We start from the raw sequence: 24,121 nt of genomic DNA on the forward strand, positions 1-24,121 counted from the left end.
ATTTGGGGGTGTTGTGAATTCTCTTCTCTCTCCCACTGATCTGTTTGCCTTCTCTTAGTGTTATGATACCCCGCCTACAGGACAGCACCTGACACCTTAAGGAATCTTTCAGAATCTCTGGCCTCAATATATTCTTTCTGCTTTATCTTTCATTATCCCCCTCTTCCTTTCACTCCTTGCATCCTATGCTCTAATCGTATTAAATTCTCAATATTGCCCAAACATGCTCTTTTCCATTTCTGTACCTTTGCACAGCAATCTAGCCTCCCGCCTGCAAAGCTCTACCCAAACTTTGTCTCTTGGTAAAATTCTATTCACCTTACAAAAACATAGGCGGGTCACTTCCTGGACACCTTTCCTTACTCAGCCAGCGCAGTTCTTCACAGAGCTCCCTCTTCATGTTGCCAAAACATTTTATCACTTTATTTAGACTCATCACTGTCTTTCCTATTAGCCAGCCTCCTCCCTGAAGGCAGAAATTCCTTTGCATCCTATTTATCCTTTCACCCCTAACACTTAGACTAGTGCTTGACACATAAAAGGCTGATAAAATGTTTAAATAATGAAAGCTAATACTACAAAGTTTAGCACAGGAACAGGAAATCTTTAATCTGGCCTTCGGCTTTTTATTTCTTCCGCTATAAAATTAATGTTATCTTGCTAATGAATATAACCCACAGAATAATTTCCCTAGGACAGGCTGTTACGGTAGTTCTATCAAGAAAACAAAACAAGTTCTGAAAATTTCAAGGGAAAATCTTCCTAGTTCTTAGCAAATACACTTATGAAAAATTTGACAAAGAACCAAAGAAATATAAACCATAGCTGGTATCTCAATGAACAATGACAAATGATCTCCCACTATGAAATTCAGGAGTGGGGAATATTTCACCAGGCCCTAGGTTATGGGGATTTGTATTTCATTCTGCATTCCTAGAGTCCCTATTATAATTATTACTATAAATATGTTTATAGAACAGTTACTCCAAAGATTCAATGATAAGCCACACAAATAAAAAACATCACAACGAAAATTTCCATTATATTTTATAAAGTAAAATAGGATTGCCTACACCGAAAACATTAGACTTGTTACATCTCTAGTGACAGAAAGCATGGCTTCCAGGGCAAATATCATTCTAGAGTTTTACAAGTTACATGGTATATGTTTTTAAATACCATTGCTAATATAGTAATCTAGATATTACTACATGTATCGGTTTCAGCAGCAATCATCATTTGGGTTCTACTACCAGCAACTAGTAAGAGTTAAAAAGAAAACATATTTTTAATATTAAATCATCACCTTCCCTTAGAAAACAAGTCATTGTATAACTTAAATTACCATGCAACAAAATGTTCTCTTCTAATAATGCATAATAATTACCTTTTCATTAATTGTATTCCAAATATATGAATATATCATGTCTCTCAGGCCCAATGATGTCTCATCTATTAGACCGTCACCTGATTCAAACATGCAAACAAATGTCATGCTGCTTGGTTATCTACTCTTGTATTATATTCTGATGCTCAGGAAACAGGACTGATGCACACATAAGCACACTATTTATTTATTTATTTTTGAATTACTATTTTTTTTATGACAATGGTTAACAAAATTCAATAAATTTCAGCTGTACATTTTAACAGCAAGGCACATATATATTTACACTGTGTGTTCACTTCTTATAGATTTCTTTCTGTCACCACATATTTGACCCCATTTACCCCGTCAACCTCCCTTTCTCCCCTCCTCCCTCCCTCCACCCTCTGGTAACTAGCCGATTGTCCATGTCCCTGAGTCTCTGTTTGTTTGTCCTGTTCATTTGTTGCTTTTAGGTTTATATCCCGCATGTAAATGATATCATGTGATTGTCAACTTTTTCTGTCTTGCACAAGCACACAATTTAAAGTGATAGATAAAGTATGCTAAAGCAAAGGAAAATAACTGAAAGAGTAGATGTCATTTTTCCTGCCAGTAATATTTGGTTTCCCCTCAAAATATGAAATCATTCTTAGAGTGATCAATAATGCTTCAGCCGGGGTACTTGTATATTGTTTCTCTGATGATCATGACAGTAACCAACTCTGGGTTAGATATTCTTCTTGCATTATTCAATTTTTACAACAACCCCATGAGAAAAATTACTATTTCCATTTGACATGTGAAGAAACAGGCTTAATTTGTTGCTAACTTGTCTAAGCTTAAGCAGCCAGTCAGAGAATGCAGCTTCATGAGAGAAGGGACTTTGTCTGGTTCACTGCCCTATCCTCAGTGGCCTAATTCAGTGCCTGGCACTCAGTACTTCAATAATTCTATGTTCGATGAATTGGTAAATAAAATTTCTGAGCCATATGCACTTTTAATTCCAGACACTTCTAATTTCATAAGAGAAAACCATGCTTTCCTACACATTTTTTATGGAAAAGACTGTCGATGTCTTCTTATTCTTCCATATAGGCTTCAAAGATTTGGGGTAGAATGGAGGGAGGTCCTTTGCAGGCTGTCAGAGCTCAGGTAAAGTAAGAAGGATGGCCCTGTGCATGGATATGAAGCCAGAGGCAGGGAGAGAGGGCATCCACTTGGCAGGAGGGGCAGCCTGGCCTGAGATACTGAAGTCTGAGCAGGGTGAGGAGGGCAGTGTCCACGCAAAGATGTTGGGAGCGGCCTGACATGGTATGCTGGAGCTTGAGAAGGGTGGGAGGGGGCAGGGTACACTAGAGAGAAGCCCAGACAGGGTGTTGAAGCCCCAAAGGGCTGAGGAGGGCCCCCCATGAAGGGGGATGTGGTGGCAATGGCAGAGTGGTTGATCATATAGCAGAATGATCAAGGATAATAGGAACCAGGTTCTCACTGTCAGAGACAAGGAGTGCACATATGAAAAGAGAAACAATTAGAAATGCACACTGCAGTGTTGACTGAAATTGGAGTTACCAGTGTGAACTCAGTTTTCTAGAGAGACAGACAAACAGATATAAATATAAATGGGTACATATATTTACACGTACACATACATAGAGACATATATATTCTCCTCAGCTCTGTCCATCGACAAGACCTGGGACCAGCACACCAAGCACCCAGATCTTGCAGTCTAATAGCATCTTCCACTAAAAGGGACTAGGGCTCCTTGGGGAAATGGCTGGTTCCAGGGCTGGGGCAGAAACAAGATGAGCCTGGAACATGTTCTTGTACCAGAAAGTAATGGAGAATTCAAAGAGTAATGGAGACATGCCACAAAAATGCAGAAGCCAGTTAGAAGGGACTTCAACTGGTGAAATCTGGGACAATTTGAGCAACAAAATAAACTACAAGAGTAACAGAATATAAACCCACTGAATAAGCCCATAAATTGAACATTTGATGAGGAATGGAATGTTTATATAGTCTCAAAGTATCTCACCTCAAAACATGTGTTAATTATAAAGAGGAAAAAAGTCTGCCAGAGGCCTCACAGATGCCACCTTAACTAGGTAATCAAAGTGAACACCAACAGTAACGGGATGAATCAAAACTGTGTGCCACCTGACGGTACAATGAAAGAACCCAACACCACCACTTCTGGCATATTCCTGCCAAGATGTATAACCTGAATCTGAGCATAAAAAACCATCAGACAAACTAGTGGAGTTTATTAAATGGTAGGGTATATGGAGAGCGTAGAAGAAAACAACGAGAAGGAATGAGAGGAAATGGAAGTTCAGGGGTCATGCTGATAACGGAAGTTCAGGTCACTCTCTTGCTACCGTAGTCTTTCAAGGTATCTACTGTGCTTTCAGTGAGGGGAACAGAATGCTTTCTGTAAAGACCTTTATATATATATATTTTTTTGTCCTATTCATGTTGTTGTTATTAAACAAACACGATGCTAGGAAAAACAAACCTTTCTTTTTACTCGTTACTGATTTCTAACCACAGGTAGGCATGACTATCCAAGAAGACTTTTGTTTGAGGAGTAATTCTGAGCCGATCAAGACCTTTAGCGGTTCAGCTAAGGTAAGGTCTGTACTTTGGCTCACTTGTTAAACAAGCAAACTAAGACAAAGCCCAACTTCTGAAATTACTACCTGAACATTGCAGGGGTAAATAGTACCCAACTCCCCCAAGAGCTTATCTTAAAAGAAAAACTCTTCTTCCCATGTCACATTCAATACTATCTTTCATTCATGCCTTAAATCTTTTCTTAGTTTTCAGTCTAATGTGAAGATACATTTCCTGAGTACACAAAGCTATCTTACATATTGAATCTACAATTATAGCTATATTTTTAAACATATCCTTACATGATTTAAACTGACAATCTGCAGGCCCTGTGATTCTACTCCTAGTGAATATGTGAATATGAATAAGGTCAAAGGATTGAATTTAAAGCAAAATAAAATATGTGCTATAAACATTTATTCTCATATGTATGGATGAAATTACATGATGTCTGATATTTACTGCAAAATAAATCGAGATATAGATAAACACAAGTGTCCATGACTTGATAATCATTGAAGCTGGGTGACAGATTCAAGGGAATCAAGACACTATTCTCTCCCTTCTCTGATATGTGTTTTGATACTTCCCAAAATAAAATGATAAAAATTTGATTTTGACAACATTCTTTGGCATCCTGGATAAATTTAAAAAGGAGAGAAGAGACGGTGAGTCTCGCCAGTCAGAGAGATAGCTGAGGCTACTGGAATTCTGAGTGATCAGAGGGGAACTTTCTTCCAATCACCCTAGACCACAGGAGTTTTAGTCAAAAGCGCAATGGGCATTTATTGGGGCTTTTATAACTGAAAGGGAGCAAAAGTCCTATAGCTTTGAGAATGGCCCACTAGTCTGCTCTTCCCAAGGATATCATATACTTATCAAATAGTAAATATATAATAAATGGGAAAGGAGAACTTTGCAATTTCAGATTGGAGACCCCAGGAAGGGTAAACACTCTGTCATCAATATTTTCCTTATATTCATCCTAAATAATTTAGCCTTAATAGCCTACTCTGTTGAGACTACCCTTGGAAAATAAGCTCACCTTTGCTCATCAGAGAAGAGGTTAAGAAATACTTAAAACTACCGAAAGTCTACAGCCATACCACCCTGAACATGCCCAATCTCATCTGATCTCAGAAGCTGAGCAGGGTTGGGCCTGGTTAGTACTTGGATGGGAGACCACCTAAGAAGACCAGGTGTTGAAGGCGGGATGCGGGGGGCGCGGCACAGGGAAAATACTGAAAGGCGTGAAGTAGTGATATCCTACAACTTAATTCGGATACCTTAACTCATTCATTATTTTAGCTCAGCACATATTTTCAAACTTCTTTTAAATGAAAAATTCATGACTGAAGGCAGACCTAACCTACAGTTTCTATTTAAGCTACTGAAAAGTAATGAAAATAGAAGCTATAGAGATGATTTATAATATAGACTATAGAAAACAGAGTCTAAATACATCACTTGTTCTCTGTCAAAATTGAACAAACTAACTGTTCTCTCTCACAGTATTCGACACCCTTTTCCAGCACTGTCATACAACGTAACTGACATTGTTCAGCATTGCTGGTGTTACATCTCCCTTCTCAAATTAAAATTTAAGGCTAGTAATGAAGCATAAGATCAGACTACAGAAGTTCAAATGAAAGCATAATCATACACCTATTTCTTGATTTTCATGAGTTGTGACTCTAAAAACAGGCATATCAAACATAGAATAATTGTCACATGGTGATCACACCTGCATTTCTAACTCCACCATCTGGAAGGAAAGAAAGAAAGTTGTTTTTAATTTAATGTTATTTTGAAGATTAAATTTAAATGCAAATTTCTCTAACTTCTGATGAATTTAACCATTCAAATCAAATAATCATGATGCCCAAAGAAGGTCCTGCTGTCCAATGTCGACATTCTGCTGTGGCTCAAACCTTACGGATGGGGAGCAGCCTGTCTTTCTTCGGCTGATACAGAAGACCGAGCTAAAGAAAGTCAATAAGATTGTGAAAACAAGGTTACAAATTAGCATGATCTCCCTAGAATCACAATTTGCCTGTGGTTTCATGCACCGTAGTTTGTGGTCAGCTTATTTGCATGTAGGCAGCACTTTGGAGTAGCACCAGAGAGCCTCTAGTCAGAGGATCCTTGAGATCAGGCAGTCCAAGCTACTTATTTTCAGAAGAAAAAGACTAGAGGTTAGGTGATTCATCCAAGATCATATAACTGGCTGGCTGTAACGCCTCTTTCTATTTCATTATACATAAAGAGAAATATTATTTTACAAGAAAAAGGTTTTCTTCGTATAATTAAATAATTAAAATTCTAGCTGAAAGACATTAAACTATCCAAATTAATGTTCTATATAAACTAAATATTCCATTCTTGGTGACAATGCAAAACAAAAATAACCTTTCACTCATTACACACAACAAGTTTACTAAATGCCTACCATGTACCAGGACCTGGGAATAAAAAAAGCTAGTGCCTCATTACCTTCTAATAGGAAGATAGACATTATATAATCATACAAGTGCAAAATTATAAATTACGGTAAGTACGATGATGGAGTTGCAACGGACTCCAAGAGGAGGACCTAATTTAAAATCGTTGGTGGAGGGTTTTGGTTAGAATAGGCCTGCCAGCCTGCAGAAGTGACCTTTAAACTGAAATTTGAAGAATTAACAGGAAATTAGCCAAATGTAAAGTGGAGGTAAAAATATTCCAGGCAACATACACATACCCTACGACCCAGCAACTCCATTCCTAAGAATATATCCAACAGAAATGTGCACCAAAGATACAGGCAAGGATGTTCACACTAGTGTCATTCATAAAGGGAAACACAGCAAATGTCAACAAAACAAATACTAAAATATTCACGCAATGGAATACTGCAGAGTAATAAAAAATAATAAACTACTGCCATGTATATCATTGAATGAAAGAAGCTGGACGCAACAGAATATATGCTGAATGATTCCATTTACGTTAAGCTGAAAACCACATAAAACTAATCTATGATGTAAAAAGTCAGAACAGTGATTATCTTTGTAGATCATGGTGCAGATGACAATTGAGAAGGAACATAGGGAATCTTCTAGAGAGCTAGTAATAATAGTCTATTTCTCAACCTAGAAGTGGTAACATGGATATGTTCACTATAATTCATCAAGTTGTAAATTTATGACTTATGTACTTTTGTACATGTGTGAATGGGTTTATTTTTAAAAACAAAATCTGGAGCAGGAGGAACAGCATATGTGAAGACCCTGAGACCAGAAAGAATTTGGTACATTCAGAACTAAAAGAAGGCCAATGTGCCTGGAACACAGAAACCAAGAAGCAAAATAGTCTAAGATTAAAGGCAGGGGCGGTGGGGGAGGAGTGCCGGGACTCGATAATGTTGTTGGAGGTCATTTTAAAAAGTTTGGACTTTAAGTTCAGTGGTCAACCACTGAAGGATACTAAGGAATGGAATAATAGGATCTAAACTGTGCTTTTAAAAAGACTGGAGAGTAGGTGTGGGGAGTGGAAGCAGGGAGAGCAGTTAAGAAGGCTATTATAATGGCCCATGAAAGGGACTACAGTGGCTTCGCTAGGGTAGAACCAGTTAAAATGGTGAACTGCACGGATTCTCAATGAAATTAGGAGGTTGAGCTGACTGGACTTGGTAATGGAGTGAATGTGTGGAGGATGACGTCAAGTTCTGGTTTAGGTGGATGGAGTGCAATCCACTGAGATAAGGAAGAGCAGGTGTGAAGGAATGCCATACACCCAGTATCTATTTCAACCCTTATTATGTAGTCACCATACAACATGGGGTATACTGGGAACCCAAACAATCAGAGTAATTTCTACCTTCTTTTCTCAATCATCTGCCCAATCCAAACAGCACAGGATATCCCTAAGGCCACAGCAGCTGGATCGGAAATGGATACAAAACTCAACTTGGTCCACTGCGAGGGGATGTGCGTTTTCATTTTGTGGGTTCTAACCCATTACCTCAGTAGGAAAAAGCCGAATTTCAATTGTCATCTAAAATAAATAATTATTCTACCCAGTTCTGTATCAATCCCACAACTTTGCAACATCTACGAATCTGAAAACTATACTTTCTACCCTATTCTCCAAGAGAATGATGAAATCGTTATAACAAAATAAGCCAAAGACACAGCCCCAGTGTTGGCCTAGGACAGACCACTGATGAGCACTAATGCACACCCAGCTAAGGATTTACTTAATTATAAGATTCATCCTGCCTGTACTTTGCACATGGTTCACAGGATATTAAAAGATTTGGTTTAACTACATTTCAGTAAGGAATTCAACAGATGACAGCAATCCTATGGTTTACTAGTAAACAGAATGAAACACAATCCATAATAATTACTTATTACTAAGAGCTAGTTTACATAAGTAAATACAATTTATATAGAAAAAGCTATGAGGACAATAAAATGGAGAGTATTTTAATAAGTATAATGTCCAATATATAGAAATACTTAATGTTTAAGCCAATAATTTAATAACAAATATTTTGTTTTCTATTTTTTCTTTTCACTGACTTCGTTATCTCAAGATTATCCAGGAATTTAAAAGGCATATAAATTCTGCCAACCGGAAATGAAGGAGTAATTAGTGTCCAATTAACCAAGAAGAGTTAGTCTCTTCAAATGGCAAATTTACTCAGAGTAATTTGACTAGTTCAGTAGCTATGAAAAACACTCCAAGGTGGACAGGTGTGCTAACATTTCATAAGATTACAGAGTAACAACAATGGCTTACACTTGCAAAATCTATTATATAGAAGATAAAACACAAATTCTTATTTAAAAAAAAAAAACTCAAGCAAATTTAAGTTTGTCATCAGTAAAAATATGATATGCAATTTTTTAAGTTATACCTCCTTTTGGCACTCTAATTACAAGGCTAATTCCAACTGCACTAGTCCATTCCCCTTTATGCAAACTATGTAACAAAACTGTACTGATTCAGATTTTACCATCACAGAATTTTTGAAAATGTTGGCACTAGATACAAAGGAAAGCAATACTATTTAAACTGCTACTCATTATAATTGACTCCTATCTTTTCAGCTTTTGAATATCTGAAAAAAATCTTTATGGTTGGGTAGAGAATCCAAATAGACAGTTTTTTTTTTTCCTCTCAGTACTTTATTTCACGTTTCTTCTGTTTGGGGTTCATTTAGCTTCTTGGATCTGTGGATTTATAGTTATCATTAAATTTGGAAAACTGTCAGCTGTTATTTAAAATCTTCTGCCCCAATCTCTTCCCTTCGGGATTCCAATTACACACATAATATTGGGTCTTGTGAACTCGTCCCACAGCCCACGGATGCTCTGTTTATTTATCTTTTTCTGTGTTTCATTTAGGGTAATTTCTATTATTATGTCTTCAAATTCACCAATCATTTATTCTGCAGTGTCTAATCTATTAATCCCAATCAGTGTATTTTTTCATTTCAGATACTGTTATTTTCATTTATCCAAGTTTGATTTATGTCTTTCACATTTTTTTCATGTCTCTCTTTAATATGCTAATTCTTTACTTCTTGAACATATGGAGCATATTTATAATAGCTGTTTTAATATCCTTGTGTATTAATTTTAGCATCTGTTTCTACAGATTGACTTTTCTCCTCATTATGGGGTATATCTTCCTGCTTCTTTGCATGCATGCCATTTTTAATTGAATGCTAGACACTGAATTTTTACAGAGTTGAATACTAGATGTATGTATTGCAATATATGTATTTCATTCCTATATTCTTTTTTCTTTTCTTTTTTTTTATGGGGACATTGGTCAATGAAATCCAATAAATTTCGGCTGTACACTTTAACAGTAAGGCATATATGTTTATATACTGTGTTCACCTCCCATAATTAGATTTCTGTCACCATATATTTGACCCTCTTTACCCCGTCTTCCTCCCTGCCTCCTCTGCCCTCCCTCTACCCTCTGTTAACCACTAGTCTATTGTCCATGTCCATGAGTCTCTGTTTGTTTGTTCTGTTCATTTGTTGCTTTTAGGTTTATATCCTGCATATAAGTGATATCATGTGGTTTTCAACTTTTTCTGTCTGGCTTATTTCGCTTAGCATGATTATCTCGAGGGCCATCCATGTTGTCACAAATGGCAGTATTTCATCTCTTCTTATGGCTGAGTAATATTCCATTCCTATATGCTTAAACTTTGTTCTGAGATAAATTATTTGGAAAGTTTGACCACTTTGGGTCTTTCAAAATGTCAGGCAGGACCAGACTGGCATTTAGTTGCGGGCTATTCTGCCCACTACTGAAGCAATGTACCTTTCTGAGTATTTAACCCAATCTCCCAAGTATTACAAGATTTCTCCATCTTGACTGTTTAGAACACAAATTATTCCCAGCTTTGTGTGAACTCCAGGAATTTTTCCACCTGCCCTTTTTTGGTGGTTCTTTCCCTTCCTCCAGTAGCTTCCTCACACAGTGGCACTGATCAGTATTCAATTGAAGTCTCGAGTGGAACCCTCTAAACATCTCTGGAGCTCTCAGTCCAGCTATCTCCTCTCTGGTATTCAGCACTAAGAAATCTAGCTGCATGGGCTTCCCAAAGTCCCTCCTCTGTCTCTTGAACTCTGGGAGACTGCCAGGCTTTGTCTGGGTTCATCTTCCTGTTGCTGTGGCCTAGAAGCTCTCAAGGTAGTAAGCTAGAACAATCACGAAGCTCACCTCATTTGTTTCCCTTTTTTCACGGATCAGTGTCTTGTGCTGCCTACCGTTCAATGTCTGAAAACTGTTTCGTATAATTTATTTTTGTTGTTGCTGTTATTTAAGGTGAGAGGGTAAAATAAATCCAGTTACTATTATACCATCATGGTCGGACACGAATATCCTGTTATAGTCCTGGGCTAGTTAGAATATATGACAGACCTCAAATTGTGTAATAAAAAGTCACATAACAAGGTTTCATTGTTCAGTGAAAGAGAAATTTTGTCTTCACCTTTTATTTCCTCATAGCAAAGGTAAGTGGTAAAAACATAAAAGCACTTAGGAACTATTAGTTTCGTCCTACCTTAATAGGCTAATCCTGCTACCCCAGCCCAGAATGGAAAAGTGAGGTTGGTGTTTTTTTTAAAGCGTTGATATTTAAGTTGACATTTAAGATGTTTCTATTAAGTAGGAACATTCCAAAAATTATTTACAAAACGAAAGTGAATTTTTGTAACCCTAACATAAAGTATTATATAACGAGTCTAAATTTCCTCATTTCTGTGTAGAAAAAGTCAACTATATAAAGTGACTTCCTCCCTCAACTTGAAAATTTTTCTTAAAAAGAGACAGGATACTGCCACTTATCTAAAGGGCAATCATGCCAACTGGCAGCATTTGGCAATTAAAAAACAGCTATGCATACTGCTTGTCATTACTACCTACTACACTTATCCAAAATTCTAGAACCTGACATTTAACTTGGCGCAGCAAAGGAACTTTTGTTTTTAATGACCCACTCTAAATCAAACCATGTCTCCTCTCTAATACATTAATAGTTTATAGGCAAAAACACAGAAAGTTTGACACTTCCCTCACTACAAAATGCTGCCAATCTCACTCTTAACTTTTAAGTCGTCTACTGGCATTCCTTTTCATTCTTCATTCTCAAACTCCCCAAATAATAACCACCACCCCTTGCACCAGCACAAATAATAATTACAGTGAAAAAAATCAAATAGTAAGACCATATCACTGGAGCCATTATTTAATTTATCCAAGCCTCAGTTTCCACATCTGTGAAATAGGGACAAAAGCACAACCCACAGAATTAAATAAAATAAAGCATGTCTACTGGCACATCTCTTAAATTGTATACTGAGATACTCCAGGATACTTCGACAAACTCTCAGGGCGGCTGTCTAATACTTGAAATTGAAAGGAACACAGGGATTCTCAACATATGCTGGACACTACCCAAACTATTAGCTTGATATAGTTGAGAGTTTTAACATTAGATTGCAGTGCAGTCCTTTGCTGACATTCTATCTTTTTAAAGTTGGGTTTTCAGTGGTTGCTGTGATAAAAAGCAAGTATCATTTAAAAATCAATGTGGTATAGGAAATGAAGGTGGCACTGTCCAATCTGATTCCAAGGTTTAAAAAACTGTCCAATGCTCAACAGACACACACATCCCATTAGTAAATAACCCTGGCTATTTACAAAGGAAATGAATTATTTTCAACTTATTTGCATTATTTTTTCAAACAGCTACTAAAGTTGTTAGGACAGAAATATCAACTGTTTAGACCTATTTTATTAACAGAACTGCGGCCTTGGGGTGCTGTGAAAAACTTAATGAGACACCAAGATGCCATGAAACAATAAAGCTTAGAAACCTCTGGCTTAATGCTGTGAATAGCAGAGGAAGCTTCCAGTAAATGGCACCATTATTTCATTATTATTACTCCTTTACAGTATGCAGTTTCATAAAAAAGGTGAGATACTTCAGATTCTATGACAAACATCTCCAGAATATTGTCCTATAGTTTTATCGCTCATATTTCCATGATAAAAGAAAAAATCAGGTAGACAAACTCAGATGGACAACTTAGAGTAAAACCAGGCCTAGAGTTAAGTGATACAGCCTTGCTGTCTATTAAAGTGAACGATTTGGGAGCTGATTTGACTCAAATCATGCTACTTAGAAAGCCTGAAACTAATCTTACTACTAGACAGATAAAAGCGAGTAATCCTTATTACCATGTGATAGCCACAAGAGCAAAAGCTCTAATTTTAAGAAGAATTTACACACCCTACATCTCCATCTTTTAAACAGGTGATTCATAAGTTCTGTAGAAAGAATAGGAAAACTGAACCCTACACAAAACTAATAGACATCTTCTTTTATCTCTAAATAAATTAGTTTCCGGGAAAGAATATGCAGTATTATAACTTGCTGACCATCAATCTTGCTGCTTACACTGGGGCAGGCACAATATAACTAACCTCAGAATGCTCACCTGCCACATTGAACCACTGTTCCACAGACACCAAATTTTCATTTTAATTGACTGTTTTTCTAGACTAATAATTTTCAAAAATGAGTAACACTAAAAATGGTTACACTATGAAAGCTTCAGGTTTTTTAAATAAATAAATGCAATAAAAAATTGATAATGAAATTATTTTCCATTTAAAGAAAATTTTAAAACAAATTGGTAACAATATTTACAGAAGTCATGAATAACATACATCATTTTTAATTGGCATTTCAGAAAAATTTTAATAATGTGGTTATAGTTATTTCCATTATGATTTTTCAGAAACAAATCCAAACAATATTTAATGTTCATCTTCTATATCAGTTCAAATAGTAATTCTTTAAAAGGGAATAAATTTTATTGGAAAAGGTATCATATTTTCAAATATAGACTACTGCATTTTTGTCAACTTTGTAATCTAGTTTAGGTTAGTCTTCCCCTGTGCCACTTAAAAAGTTTATTCTGCAAGTATTAGTAAAACACTGTAGTAAGCACTGGGAAACGAAGATTACTAGGAGATGGGCCTGTTCCCCAAGGAGTACAGTATGCAGACACCTGAACACAGCTCCACAATGTGAAAGCGCTATACAAAAAGTACTATGGAAGCATTAGCATTTGGTTCAGGTTGAGGGTTTCCAGAAAACTCATTATGGGCCTCATAACAGACAATAATAGGACTATAATTCTGGAAACATAATTATTTTGGATAAAATCTGCAAACTAAAAGTTATTCCATCATCTATCATAGAGAGGCCTATGTGAACTATGCTCAGAAACTACCATCCAACTTAATTATATCAGAATCTCTGGGAGGTTGGAGCCCAGGCCCCAGTATTTGTAAAACCTCTCCAAGTGATTATAAAGTGCAGCCAGGGCTGAACATTACTGGTTCAATGACTGAATAAGTCACAGCATCATGACTGATTTAAGCTTAGAATCCTATCAACATAAAGACAGAGTCTTGAGGCTGGATCAGTGGACACTTAGTCCTTTAATAGGATCCATGATCTGAGATGATATTCTTTGTATTTTCACTTACACTCCATTTTGTGACATGTGCTACCAATATGAAAGATAAAATTTCATGTTGTGTATCTCATGGCGCTTCTGGCATAAACTAAGGAAATTAAGTGATTGCTAGTCTTTAGCAATAGGTATTGTCCAAGATGTCTAATTTTTTTTTTAACTTTACTCTTGAAAGCCAGAGCAACTAGAACCTGTAGAAACCGTAAACTTTTGGTACATGAAGACTGAGTCCTCCCAGAGTCACTTTCATCATCTACTTTCAAGAAAAATATCTGCATACAAGCATGTAGAGACCAACAAAACCATTATATAAAAAGTGTTCTTCTTGTGATACAGACTAAGTTCTACAAAAATGAATGGAAGGAAGGAAGATACAAGAGTGAATTGAAAGAGGCAGATGGGGCAGATTCTCATGAAGGAAGAAGACTTGAGTTGGAACACACTCAAGTCTTGGACCAGAAAGGTAGAGAAAAGCATTCTAGCAGTCTTGGAGAAAGCGGGCATAACAAGGGACAGCATGATGAAGGCTGGAAAAAGCATGGTACTTTAGGAGAGCACTGAGAAACCCCAGAGTCTCCTTAAAGGAGGTCAAGGCTGGACAAACAGGGTGGGGCCAAATTATGGAAGGCCTCGAATAACTGGTTGAGGAGTTTGAACTTAATCTTATTGAAAAATGGAGTTATACTTGTTTCATATAAAAAATGTTTAAAGGGATTCTTCTGGTAGACTAACATGCAGGATGCACTGAAATTCAAGGCACTGTGATTGTTGAAGATGAGAATACCTTGGTATTTTCCAAGCACAGTTTCCTGAACATAGCAGGCATTTTTTTAAAAAATGTAACACACTACAGCATAATACACACCTTGGTATCACTGCAAACTGAATATTAAATGGTTTATTAAAAGGTCTGTTAACTCTTAAACATTAATACTTTAAGTACTGCTGTAAAGTTTATATAATAACATACCCAAGAGATTATACATCCGTTTATGCTAGCTTTATAGAGGTAATATTCAAACTTTCTTCTCATGAAAGAATTTCATAGTCTAAATCTAATGAAAATGAATAGAATTAATAGTCAAAACAACATGTTTGATACTTTTTCCTCAAAATAAATGTTAATGCCAAAATGGTTTAAGAATTTTTTTAAATCATTTTTTGGCATAAAAGAGGGCTGCTGGAGGTTTGAAACTATGATTACCCTTAGGTTTCCTGACCTTGGAGTAAAGAATAGCAATAATCCTAATAACTATAGGTAATGCACATAGCTGAAAATTTGGATCTCTAGTATTACCAGTAACCATAATTAAAGAAACATTTAGAATTGAAACAAATCAGGAAATCAGGTAATGTCATCAAAAAACACAAGCAGCTGACGAATGTTTCACATACTAAACCAAACCTTTCTCCCCCAGATATTTTTAATTAAGAATTCATCAGTAAAAGAATTTTATTTGTAGTATGAAAAAATATGCTATGCAAATTAATATTACAGCAAGTTATATTTTGGCTTAAGTATAAAAAACAGTTTGAACTAAGTCCATATTGATTGAGTATAACTCATATTAATACTTGTTTCTTAGAACACATATAGCCCCTTCCTGCTCTGTGCCTCTACATAGCAAAAACATAATAAACAGCAAGTACTCACTAGAAAGCTTTTAAAAACACAAACACTTCAAATAACCCAAAACTGGATTGATCTGCCAAAAACTTATACTAAGGAAAAAATGTAATATTCAAATTAATCGTTTTATTTTTAATTTCATCTATTTGCTCACAAAATAACCCAAACCATACTAATCTACTATTTTTTGTGCAGTTGTCCTTTTCTTTAAAAAAGACTATCAGAATAACTTTTAAAATAATATAAAATCAGTCACATATCCCACATGAAATTTTGTTTACAATTCTCTTAATAAAAACACAAGGTCTTCACCATAAGACATTCCAAAAACACTAGATAAATAAACACTCTTACAGTTCATTACTATAAGTGATCTACAAGAAATTCTGTCTATTACAGTACAAATGTCAAGCAAGCCATTTTACGGGTATATGTGATGTGATAATAAATTGCAGCAATATTTCTTTGGAAAGAAATATTTACTTTTAGAAGCAGCAGTAGAACTCACTAAAGCAAAAACCTGTAACCAAAACCTGCATCTTCCCCACTCCCAACAAAAACCTGCAGCAGGGGAAAGAAAAGAAAATTAAAGTTTAAAACGAAATAAGGTTTAACTAAAAGAAAATAAAAAGCATAATATGCTAGATAAAGACAGTAACAGAGTGGTCAGGGTCTTCTCTTAAAAAAAAAAAATAGTTAAATCTGAATTATTTCAAATCAAAACAGAGACCATGATCAGCTGGGCTGTAACAGATGACTTACAGAGCACCGCTACGGCCCCAGACTCGAACATGAGACATTCTTCCTTGTGCCTAGTTTCCACTATGAGACTGAAAGGTGGGGGATCCAATTTGTGATAGATCCGAAATCCTTTGCTGAACGCCATTCTCCTTTCTTCAGAGGCAGCCCTGTGAAAATCAAGCAAAGCAAAGCAAATGAAGCTAATGTTTCCTTCTGCAGCAGGAACTGCATGCAAGGCATCCAGAAGTCCCTGCATGCCAGGTTTTCATGGGGAGGGGGGAGCGCTCAGGAAGAGAATGGTTTATTCCAAAAGAGAAGTCGTCATTTAATTTTACCAAAAAGCAAGAGAGGAAAAGCTACCAATTCTCCGGGCAAAGCAAGGCAAGGTTTCATCACTCTAAGTGCACGAACGGTTTGGTTAAGATGAGTTTCCCGTTTACTTTCTGTTTACCGAAAGGAAAAATTTGAGCGTATTTCGTTCGTAGATGTTTATCAGCTTCCTGCTTCAGTATTTGTCACTACGTTGACAGGGAACCAATTTGGAAACTTCAAGCCGTTCCTTCGGGGGAAGAGGAGAGGAGGCGGGAGGGAAGGTTAACCAGGCAGGTTCAAAGCTCCTTAGGGGACAGGCGGGGGGAAAGGATTATCCGACACCACAGGACCTCCCGAGTGCGGCGGCCAAGGGCCAGCGAAGCTGCCCAGGTTACCGCCGCCTCCCGCCCTGTCCCAGGCCACCGCCGGCAGGAGGGACGGCAGGCGAGAGACCGTGAATATGAATGGCCACCCGGAAAGGGTCACGATCCGAGACACGGACCCGACCGGGGCCACTCGGGGGTCGCAGGCGTTCGACCGCCGGGGAAAGCGGCTCCTTCCCAGGGGAACGGAGGCGCGCAGCAGCCCAATGTGTCCATTATGCGCCAGAAGACATGACCTGGCGCCCAAACCGCCTCGGCTCCTTTCCCGCGGGCAAGCTGACAGCCGCTGTCACCACAGCCCCCGGCCCGCGCGGCGCCCCGCACAAGCCGCGGTCTCCTGACAAACCCCGCCCGCCCTCCCAAACCCCGGCTGCCCACGGTCGCCCCTCACCGCTCCCGCCAGGCTGCGACAGCGGAGACGGCCTCAGGAAGCGTCCGCCCGCGCGCCCGGCCGCCAGAGGGTCTGGCCGTGGCCGCTCCCCGCCCCCCGCCGGCTTGCTCACCTCTTTCTCCGGCTCCTCCTCCTCCTTCTCCCGCAGCCGCTGCCGCCACAGCCGCCGGAAGCGTCACTTCCGCTCCAGCAGGCCCATCTCTTCCGCATTGCGCCGCGGCGGGGGTGAGGAACACCCGCCCCTCGCGGGGAAGGGGCGGAGCGTCAGGAGGGAGGCCCCGCCCACTCGGGGGCCGCCCTGCGGGCGGGTTGCAGGTGGGCTGCCCGCCGCCTTCACGCTCAGCGACCTTCGCCTCGGGCGGCGTGTCCCCAGGCCGCAGCTGCAGGTCCCACCTCTGGGGATGCCGGGAGAGCGAGGATCTGGCCTCCCTGGGCCCCTTGCGTGGGCTCTCCAGAGCTCACCAACCGTCCCCGTGGACGCCAGGGAGGGACTCTGGGGAAAAGCTTTGGGGGCTGAGTATTGATATGCACCCAAGATGGGTGTCAGGACCACCCCCAGTCGTCCCCACCAGCCTGACAGACGAGGGGGAGGGCTCGAGGGAGTCAGCACGCCGGCCAACCAGGCTGCGCCTGAAGAGCTGTCCATGGTGTCTCTCCTCCAACAGCGCCGAGTTCTTATTCTCAGCGTCTGGGTAGGTGGCAGGAAGGAAAATTAATGCTTAGTTTGGAACAACTCTGTTCGCTGCCTTTTCTTCTGGTGTGTTCTGGAGCTCTCGGGACTACTATAGAAAAGGGTGCTCAGCTGTACGTGTGGTGGAGAGTGGGAAGTCACAAACCAGAATCTCAAGACTGAGCCAAACAAAACATGGCAGTACTGAGGCCGGGAGCAGCTGATTGTCACTGAATGGCGCATAGCTTTTGCCAACCGTGGAATCTAATAACTAAAAGCAACTAACCCTTTCGTCTTATCATTCTTCAACAGATCATGCTTCCTGGCTCATATCAGTGTCCCACAGACTTTTCATTCTGTTTCCAGTTAATATATTTAAATATAAGAATGAAGCCAAAACCAGTAGGGTCAAAGGAATTGAAAACTTGATGAACCCAGAACTTAAAAAACTGTTTCCTCTTGACTTTGCTTTTTCTTTATTTCTTCCTCTTAGTGCTTTAATTTTAACAGCAAAAGCAGAATTTAAATTTGGCATTTTGCACAAAATCATTTCCTCCTTCAGGCCCCGGTCACGTGGCTTGACTTAACATTTCTTCACTCACTTTAGAGAAGCTGGACCCACCCTGGTTTCAGGACACTAAAGGAGCTATAATTCATTAGAAAAGAAGTCACTTCTTTTCTAGGAGATAGGCAAAGACACTCAGATTTAGTTCTGAGAACTGGAGGGATTTCTCCTTTTACATCTCATTTACGTCTATCTCCTTAGAAAAACTGTTTTGCTCTTTGTAGTGGTTACTGACAAGCAGCCTCAGAAATAAGCTCATATTAAGAGAATCTTTTGGTCCGTGATTGCTTTTCTTTCCAGAGAATCCATTTCAATTGGAGATTGCATTTGACAGAGAAAGATACATGGGAGTGGGTGAGGATGGAATCTTTCTTATTTGCCTTTTTAGGTATAATGCCTCTATCACCCTGAAAGAATGCCAAACAGTCATGCACCAGAAAAACATATGCAAGGTATGGGTCCTGGAGAGATGCTGATGTTATTGAGTACATTACAAGCAAGTTGCTTTTTATAACTGGGATCCAGAAAAGTTAAGAATTACTGTTTCAAGTAGAGTTGAGACCTGAAACCAAACCTGCTCACCCCAAACCAAAGATGCCTTCCACCACACCTTCATCTGTGTGAAGTTACACTAGGAACCCCTCCCTTCTCAGAGCAGGAAGTGTGGGTGCTAGGCTTTTAGAAGCAAGTGTTCTGCCTATTCCTGGTTTCTTTTGATTTTGGAGTCAGGAGATTGCGGTCAAACTTTCTTGGTTCTGGGTTTGAATTGCTGCTTCTTTCTTCAAATTAAATGGGGCGAGGTGGGTGGGGAGATAAGCAGGACTCATTCTTAGAGTTGTCAGTAGGCCACAGCTTTCCCAAATCCATTCAAAATTGATTTTAGTCATGAAATAAACATATGCTCAGGGTTTGAAAACATAAGGAATATTTTACTAGTGACTTTTAAAAACTTATTTTTTCTTGTTCCTTTTTCCTATTTATACTTCCTTGTTCATCACAGCATTTGAAAATAGCTGGACAAATTTTCACCAAATTTGAAGAATGTCTTTGGAGTGCGCTGACTTAAAATACAGGTTAAATTGGCATACACAAATTTCTAGGTGAGTTCTTAAGGGCCTACAGAGATGGGCTGACATTTTCTTGACCCTTGAAAGTGAGCAGTGATGTCTGTGGTAGACTGCAAAGTACCGCCTTCCCACCAAGATATCCACCTCCTAATCCGTGGAACATGTCAATGTTAAAATATGGTGAAAACAAATCTTTGCAGATGTGATTGAGTTAGGATTTTGAAATTAATTTAGATTATCTGGGTAGGCCCTAAATGGCGATCAGAAATGCCCTTATAAGAAGGGGGCAGAGGGATAATACACACACACAAATGCAATGTGAAAACAGAAGTAAAGACTAGAGCAATGTGGCCACCATCAAGGAATGTCAACAACCACTAGAAGCTGACAGGGCAGGAGGGATTCTTCCTCAGAGCCTTTTGTAGGGACGATGACCCATTTCTATAGGTCAAAAAGAGTCACATAGTAACTATATATGGCCCAATCTAGAAATGATTATCCTGAACAATGACATAAAAACACTACACCATATGTTGCAAGACTATACATTTGAATAGATGTTTACCATGTTTACCATTTCCTTAAAGCCTGCATTTACCTATAGAAAATGCTAGAAAACGTTTGGCAAATCTGAAGAATACTAAATCTACTACAGTTATCTTTAATAGCTTTTCAAGTTACACAGAGCTAACATATCAGGATCTGCGGAGATCTATTAGAATACAGAAAGGGTTGACTCTTTGTTAGAGCTGTAGGATGTTCACTCTTCAACCTGGCCCTTGGTTTCTAAGCGAGAGTCGCTGGAATTTCGACATCTAAGGTTAAATGTAGAAGGTAAGCTTTAACATGTGGTGTTTGGGGAAAGTAGCTAAATGGTTTCCATAGGATTTGTCAACGCTTTTGTCGTTTACTATGGGTTTTGAATCATCAAGCATGGGATATTAAGATAGGTTTTCCTGAAGATCTTTTTAACTGGACTACAGTATATGTTCTGAGAAATGCTGTACTAATCGTCGTCAATGTGCTGGGTGAGTCTAACTTCCAAGCCTCTGCTGGAGTTAGGGCTGACAGTACAAACTACTGGGGGCCCACAGGTCCAGAGTAGGCTTTTGCACATCAATATCCATTCCATATAAGAATCTTTACCCTGTCTGCCTTAGCTAGGAGGGCGAAGCCAGTATCAGTAGCTGTTCACCTACTATCCATTGACAGTTTCAATTCTGGAGAGCAATCTCCAAAATGTTCTCAACGATAGCCTTATTGAAGTTTGAGGCCTCAAACATTCATGTTTCATTGTTCTCTCTGCAGAAGTTCTGATTAACTGTTCTCATTTTCATTTACTTGAAACCAGACCAAAATGGTGGTCATAATCAGAGAACGGCAACGCTCCCTTTACTTTATGGATATTGCCATGTTAAAGTGAGTTCTTGTAACCATAAAGAACTACTATAATGTAGCAACTTATACTTGCATATAGTATTTTGTAGCTCTACATTTCACCACTTACAAGTGTTTCATTTCAAGGGAAATTAGCATTTAAAACAAAATTAGGCATATGTCAACTCACTGAAATTAGACATACTCAAACTAAACTTTGCTGTCTATAGATTATACCTCGATAAACCTGACTTTAAAAAATTAAGGGAAGTCTACATTTTAGTATACTCCCATAAAGAAGGTACTTGCTTTAAGACTTGTACGATTTTTGGCCAGTACTGGCTGATGAGGTTATCACTGCAGGCAGCTATGCGTAAATCAACTGACTCCCTCTGGGAGATGATGCAGAACACAGCTGTTGTCTTGAGAGATCAGGAACTGGTGTGGTAAACATGAAATTACACCTCTCAGATCGTCTACAAGGAGCCCTTGATTGTATCAAGATCTGTTCTCCGCCAAAGACGGAGTGTAGCAGGGACAAAGGCAGGCCTGCTCCTGGAGACATGGGAGTCCTCAGAAGAGTGACTTCTGGTTGACAACCCCGTCAGCCTTGCTGCAACTTTCTTAGACCTGCACGCACGTCTGAGAACTTTAATTCCTTCCCTCTGTCCTGCACACAGGTCACACGTTACCTCACACCTCAGGCTCTCCCAGCTTCCTCCAGCTCCCTCACCTCCCCTAAAAGTTGTTCCTACCAATAAATCTCTTGTACATCTAATGCCAACTCCTATGGTGACTGTTCCCCACAGGACCCTAACACATTGGGGTACTCATCTTCTCATGTCTTTCTTCAGCTGAGGGATACTCAAAAGGACATTATCTGGTGGACACTCCGGCCTGTTGCATAGGCCAAGAGAAAGCCCTCAGACAGATCTGCAGTAGGACACCATGGCATCAACAGGGACATGGGTGGGGCGCCATCATTTGATATAATAGTAGTAATTGGTCTTTATGACTGTGGTTTATATTGTCATAGAGAAATAACTTTCCTTTTCAAAAACGTTCCTTACCTATTTTGGAGTTAATTCGGATGACTGCTCCAAAAGAAAAAATTTAGAAGACAAAACTTCAGCTTTATTAAAATGTCACCCTCTGAATTTATCTTTTCACAATTCCCTTCATAAGAAAGGATGTCCTTTAGCTATTTCAGAAATAAAAATTTTCTGGCTGCGAAGAGAATCACTTCCCTTATGCACAAGTCTATGCTAAATTCGCTTTGTATCCAAGTTGTGCTGTAGTGTGCAAACACATTCCTGAAACCAAAGCAGCCTAATGGATTTCATAAGATTAAAAGTCCCAAAGTTTACTGCAAGCGTCCTTAAAAGCAGACATAAGAAATCAGTCTATGGGTTTGGAAACACAAATTTAACACACAAATGATGTGCATGTTCTATATGTACGTGTTTCAATGTTTCATTCCTCTGAAGTTGGAAATAAGTGTTCTCATCTAAATTTTTAGTGGGCCACTAAGGTATAACAAAAAATTCATTCAGAATGAATAAGCCGTGGTCCTAAAATAAAAACTGACAGCAACTAGAATGCATGACACTCTTCTAAATATTTGAGTTGACCAGGATACACATACTACCAGTCTCACTATATTAGACTGATTTGAAATGCTCTTGACTAAAACTAATCATCAGCAAAATACAACAAAGAATATAATTGAAAATTAATTTAATGCTTGGCTAAAGCTTAATTACATATATAATTATCAAATAATAGTCCTTAATTTCCAAAAATTCCTCTTTTGAAAATCACAGAATCAGAAAGCATAAACTTTAAAACAAGTTCTCTGAATATTTACAATGTGGTATAAACATTATAGAAGACCACGGATATTAAATTGCTTGGGTGTGGCTGATCAGCAAGGCGTATTCTTTATTGCATATATAACTCACATATGTGGGATTTTAAATATAATGACGGGATGCTAAAATTCAAATGCACGTATTTGTAAGCTGGTCAGGGAATAAAATCATGAATGAGACAGGACAGTCAGCCCCAAACCATGCAGTTAGGTTGTGGGTCTATTTCCAAAAATTAAACTCCTATGTTCTTTTCAAAAACTTATGTAGCATATATTAGAGTTCACATTAAACCCACATTTGACTGTAATGCTGATTCAAGGAAGAAAGTTCACCATTCACCCACTGATCAAGTCCACACTCAACTCTCAAGTTTAAGGCAGCACAGCGACAGTGACAGCAACTGCTAACCAAAAGGTGATGAACACTTAGTCACTTGCCAGCCCTTTTGTTGCAACAGTGTAGTAATTTCCCTAAGACAATTTGCTACTGAATAATTTTCTGCTGTTAAAAGGCTTACTCTGTAGAAAAACACCACAAATTTCCAGTGTGAAAGTAACGCCATGGTGGTATAAATATATATATGCATAATTACACAATTTACACTGCACACATCGTTTACAGAGAACAATTAATTGAGCGAGTTAATTTGAATGACCATATAAAATACGTCTGTAAACAAAGTATGACAGGCAGTAAGGAAAACATTCATAAACTTCCTAGAAATAATCTAAATTCCTTTCATTCCGAAGAAATTGCATTTAAGGACACAGTATTGAATATTAATAATGTTCTTTGTATTAAAACGAGAATCAGTATTTTACAGTTTAAGAAACTTTACATATATACAAAATTTATACATTGGGAATGATATTAAAGCAAATAGGCTTTTCAGTCTCATAGATCTATTTTCCTTCAATCAAAGACTTAAATTCTTTCACATTATGGTCACTTGCAACAGACATAGCATGATCCAGAGCTCGAACACTTGCAAGGAGTTTTACTATCTGTTTTATGTTTTCCCTAAAAGAGAAAAAAATGTAGCAGCATCTCATTAATTAGTATAAAAGT

At 38.5% G+C, this 24,121-nt stretch overlaps 2 protein-coding genes and 1 pseudogene across 10 annotated transcripts in view; 1 reads left to right on the forward strand and 2 right to left on the reverse strand.

Annotated features, from left to right (window-relative positions):
* The window catches only part of SYNJ1 (synaptojanin 1), a 77,579-nt gene extending 59,849 nt beyond the window's left edge, over window positions 1-17,730 (reverse strand). For 4 of the 9 annotated variants that reach the window (XM_039857697.1, XM_039857700.1, XM_039857703.1 and 1 more), the window contains exons 1-2: window positions 17,616-17,729; window positions 16,439-16,584 (exon numbers count right to left, since the gene is read on the reverse strand). In XM_039857697.1, coding sequence (XP_039713631.1) covers window positions 16,439-16,584; window positions 17,616-17,713 — 244 coding nt within the window. In that variant the 5' untranslated portion in view covers window positions 17,714-17,729. The other 5 variants (XM_039857702.1, XM_039857701.1, XM_039857695.1 and 2 more) reach the window with 3 other exon arrangements.
* Window positions 5,078-5,196, forward strand: LOC120598985 (uncharacterized; annotated as a pseudogene).
* Window positions 17,731-22,902: 5,172 nt separating the features above from the next.
* PAXBP1 (PAX3 and PAX7 binding protein 1) overlaps window positions 22,903-24,121 on the reverse strand; it is a 31,106-nt gene continuing 29,887 nt past the window's right edge. The window contains exon 18 of the mRNA XM_039857704.1: window positions 22,903-24,073. Coding sequence (XP_039713638.1) covers window positions 23,956-24,073 — 118 coding nt within the window. The 3' untranslated portion in view covers window positions 22,903-23,955. The remainder of the gene's footprint in view (window positions 24,074-24,121) is intronic.

Source organism: Pteropus medius, unplaced genomic scaffold (assembly GCF_902729225.1).
Source record: "Pteropus medius unplaced genomic scaffold, Ma_sr-lr_union100, whole genome shotgun sequence".
Classification (NCBI taxonomy): domain Eukaryota; kingdom Metazoa; phylum Chordata; class Mammalia; order Chiroptera; family Pteropodidae; genus Pteropus; species Pteropus medius.